The sequence below is a fragment of the Sinocyclocheilus anshuiensis genome, unplaced genomic scaffold (genome assembly GCF_001515605.1).
Source record: "Sinocyclocheilus anshuiensis isolate Anshui unplaced genomic scaffold, SAMN03320099.WGS_v1.1 scaffold101, whole genome shotgun sequence".
In the NCBI taxonomy this organism is placed as follows: Eukaryota; Metazoa; Chordata; class Actinopteri; order Cypriniformes; family Cyprinidae; genus Sinocyclocheilus; species Sinocyclocheilus anshuiensis.
This window is the reverse complement of record NW_015540892.1, coordinates 79873-83438: the sequence shown is the minus strand read 5'-3', so window position 1 is coordinate 83438 and position 3566 is coordinate 79873. Positions and strand designations below refer to the sequence as shown.

The following is a 3566-nucleotide window of genomic DNA, read 5'->3' as shown; positions in this document are numbered from 1 at the left end:
TCTCATTCTGTTGTTTAATGCTGAGGATAACTCTAGTCTAAAAATAATGCATCCTTCCAGTTAAGAAACACTCTTCCCTCAAAGGGAGCAAGTGGACCCAAACTATGGCAGCAAAATGCCCCCAACAGCATAGCAGAACCACTGGATCGGACAGATTTTCCTTTAATTTTTCCCCCTACTCTATTTTCAGCCAGGATATGAATATTTGATATTGGTATAATATTCCTTTTCTTGCATAGTGGACACATCAGAATCTATTCGTCAGTGGATGGTCTTCATAGCAAAAGTTGACAACTCCTCTCTCATAATTCACATCTTCATCCTCTTCATCCTCCAAACAGTGGTTGTGACCATGTATTGCGCTGTCTTCACTATTACTCTGTTGTCTTATTATAAGCCTCTTGTTGTTGCTGTTTCGCACTGAAGCCTCAAGAGCTTTTTGTTTGCGGTAAAAATGTGAAAACTTATTGAAAATGATGGTGATGGGTAGTGCCACAACTAATGTACCGCTTAGGATGCAGCCAGATGCTGCCAGCTTTCCTGCCACTGTCACTGGCACTATATCTCCATATCCCACAGTTGTCATACTAACAGTCCCCCACCACCAGCATGCTGGGATTGTGTCCAAACCAACATCTTCTTCATATTCTGCAGTGTAAGCCATTCCGGAGAACACTGATACACCGACTGCCAGGTACAGTAATAAGATTCCAACCTCTCTGTAGCTGTGCTACACAAAGAAACAAAAACATGATTTTTGACATGGAAAATATAATTAGAAACACTTAAGCACTTAAACGCTTAAGCTATGGAGTTGACTGAACTGGTTGAGGAATAATTTTTGTATTCCATTATTTTGTATTTGTTGTATTCCATTTTTGTAATAATTGGAAGGACTTGAAGGTTTTATAGAATTTTTAATAAAAGATCAAAATATATGCTATTTATGGATTATTTACTGGTGTCATGGATTCATTTTGTTAAATAAAGCATAATCAAAACATCTACAGTTAGTACTAATCAATATGTCAGTGGTTTTCAATCCTGATCCTGCGGACCCACAGAACTGCATCTCCCTTTATATAACACACCTGATTCAGATTATCAGCCTTATGTTATGATGTTCTACCTGTTTATTGGATTGGCATTTTTGTCTTGATTGCCCATTGGACTGTTTGCCTGTTATTTGACCACTGCCTGTTTGTGCCTGCTGTTTTGAATTTATTAAACTGGATCATTGGATCATTGTTGTTTGCTATTGTTGTGATCTCATGTGAGTGACAGGTTGGTGGAGTGGTGAGGTTATTGTCCTGCCCTCGCTCCAGTAAACGTCATCAAAGAAGAGAAGAAATGTTATTGCAGGGGGAAGTTATTTTGATTAAAGATTACTTTGTGCATAGATAAATCACTTATAATAAACTCTGCAATATTCCATAAAAAATAAGAAGTGTCAATTTTGATTTCATGGTTAATCAGCCCATTCTGTGTAGGGTGAATATACATCCTCTTTTTCTGGATATGTCCTGGCCGGGATTTCTAAATTGCCTAAAATGTTTAAAATTTGCATTGGTTAACCGTTCTCTGTAGATCCCACTTTCTTGCATGCCATGATTGGTCGATTATGTACAATGGCTGCATGCTATTGTTCAAACTTCTTTTCAGTCTTTACTTTCAGCAAGTATGAAACCAATAGAAAACAAAGTCAAAAGGTGTGTTCAGCTTGAAGCAGTGCTGTACAGATCAATCGTGTGTGACAACAATGTACCGTGATAGCGATTCGACAGCATGCAGAGTGTCTCCTCTTTGTAGGTCTCACGGTTATTTAGAAATCTTGGCCAGGACATATCCGGGAAAAAGAGGGCGTATGGTCACCATATTCCGTGTCTTTGTCTGGCCTTACAACAAAAATTTTATTTTTTATTGCATTCAAGCATGAAACCTAATTGAAGTTTTATAAAAGTAAGGAATGTACATAGATTTAATGCTCATCTGCCATGTTTATAGTTCTTTCATATTTGTTTTTGTTATTTTAAATCAGGAGGGCTTGTGGACAATATTAGCTGTTAGATTGTGCATGGATGCATGCTTCAAAAATCCACTGGAAATAGTAGATCATCCAGGTATCTTTGGATTCTCATTTCAACATATTGTATTCTGGGACAAATTCATTCTAATCTTGGATATACTTAGGGTGGATAGTATGCATATTGGGAAGCATAGTGGGTTTTTAGACATACAAAATATGGAGTGCTCTGGGTCTCACTCCAAGTCCAGGTTTGAACACCACTTCAATATACAGCTTGTAAATGCACTTGAACAGTAGCAGTGTATTCTCACCCGTAGTGTAGCACCTAGTGACCTTAACCCTGTTGAATGCCTAGCCAACTTCAGCACCCTGAAGATTCTCATCAGCCGCAACACCTGGACCAGTTTTCCCAAGTTGTCCATCTCTGACTCACTCCCAATGAGCAGATCAAAAAAGATAGTGATGTAAATTGGCATCACTGAGATGATATCAATCAGGTTTAGTGGTAGCAGGAAGAACTTACGATGATTTGGTGCAAGAAGCATACGTGTTACTACCTCAAAGGTAAACCAGCAGATGCAGGACACTTCTAAAACATGCATAGTTGGGTCTTCGGTTGGATTACCATTTTCATCAAATATCTGGTACTCTGGAATGCTATTGATACACATGGTGGCAATTGATATTAACACCACACAAATGGAAAGCAAGCTGAAAAGTTTGCTAGGAATTGAATAACCTGGATTTTCCAATGTTAGCCACAGACACTTTCGAATGTTTCCAAAACGTATTTCATGGAAGTGCTCGATATCTTTGTTCAGATCAGAAATCTCATCAACCGACGTATCCACACTGCTAACATCACTCTCTTCATCCCACGATTTATGATGTCTCTCCAGTTTACGATCAAGGTAGCGGTAACTACAGCAGCTGTCCAGAAACAAATCACTGATGCCCCAGTACTCTATTTCCTGAGAGAAGGAGAAAATGCACAGCTCTTCCATAATGTGCAGCTTGCCAGTCTGATAGAAGTGCAGGACATAAGGGAAAAGGCCAGGGTTACGGTCGAAGTAAAACTCTTTCTGTTGAACATCAAAATCATCACAGATCTGTAGAATGTCATCTTCTGAGTCACAGGACAAGAGCTGGCCCAGACGCGTGTCCGGAAACTTCTTCAGAATGCTTGAACATAGAGTGTGCCTCAACCCACCCACATTGATGTGTAAAAGGTTGTCCTTCGGATCCAAAAACCACCAAGTGTGTCTTTCCTTAACCATGATCTACCTACACGCTGTAATAGAAAAAGAGGACAACATTTGTTTTAGTATGGTTGGCATTCATAATGGGTTCATTTCTGTGATTCATTTTAACATGTTAAAAATATTAATATAATTAAAGCACCATAATTTTTGCCTACTTCCTGTGGCATTTAATGTGTGCTGATGTTATATGCATGCCATTCAGGTCCAAAAAAAAAAACCCTGTGATGTATGATGAAGTTCTCAGCTTAGCCTGTGAACAGTAATTCTTAAAATAAATT

The 3566-nt window shown here is 38.8% G+C and overlaps 1 protein-coding gene across 1 annotated transcript; it reads right to left on the bottom strand.

Moving 5' to 3' along the window:
• Window positions 1-243: 243 nt before the first annotated feature.
• Window positions 244-3309, bottom strand: LOC107688900 (potassium voltage-gated channel subfamily S member 2). Its single transcript, XM_016486728.1, has 2 exons — window positions 2338-3309; window positions 244-730 (listed from the first exon to the last, which is right to left on the bottom strand). Exons 1-2 carry the CDS (start codon window positions 3301-3303, stop codon window positions 248-250), a joined length of 1449 nt encoding a protein of 482 aa, XP_016342214.1. The 5' UTR covers window positions 3304-3309; the 3' UTR covers window positions 244-247.
• Between the last annotated feature and the right edge of the window lie 257 nt (window positions 3310-3566).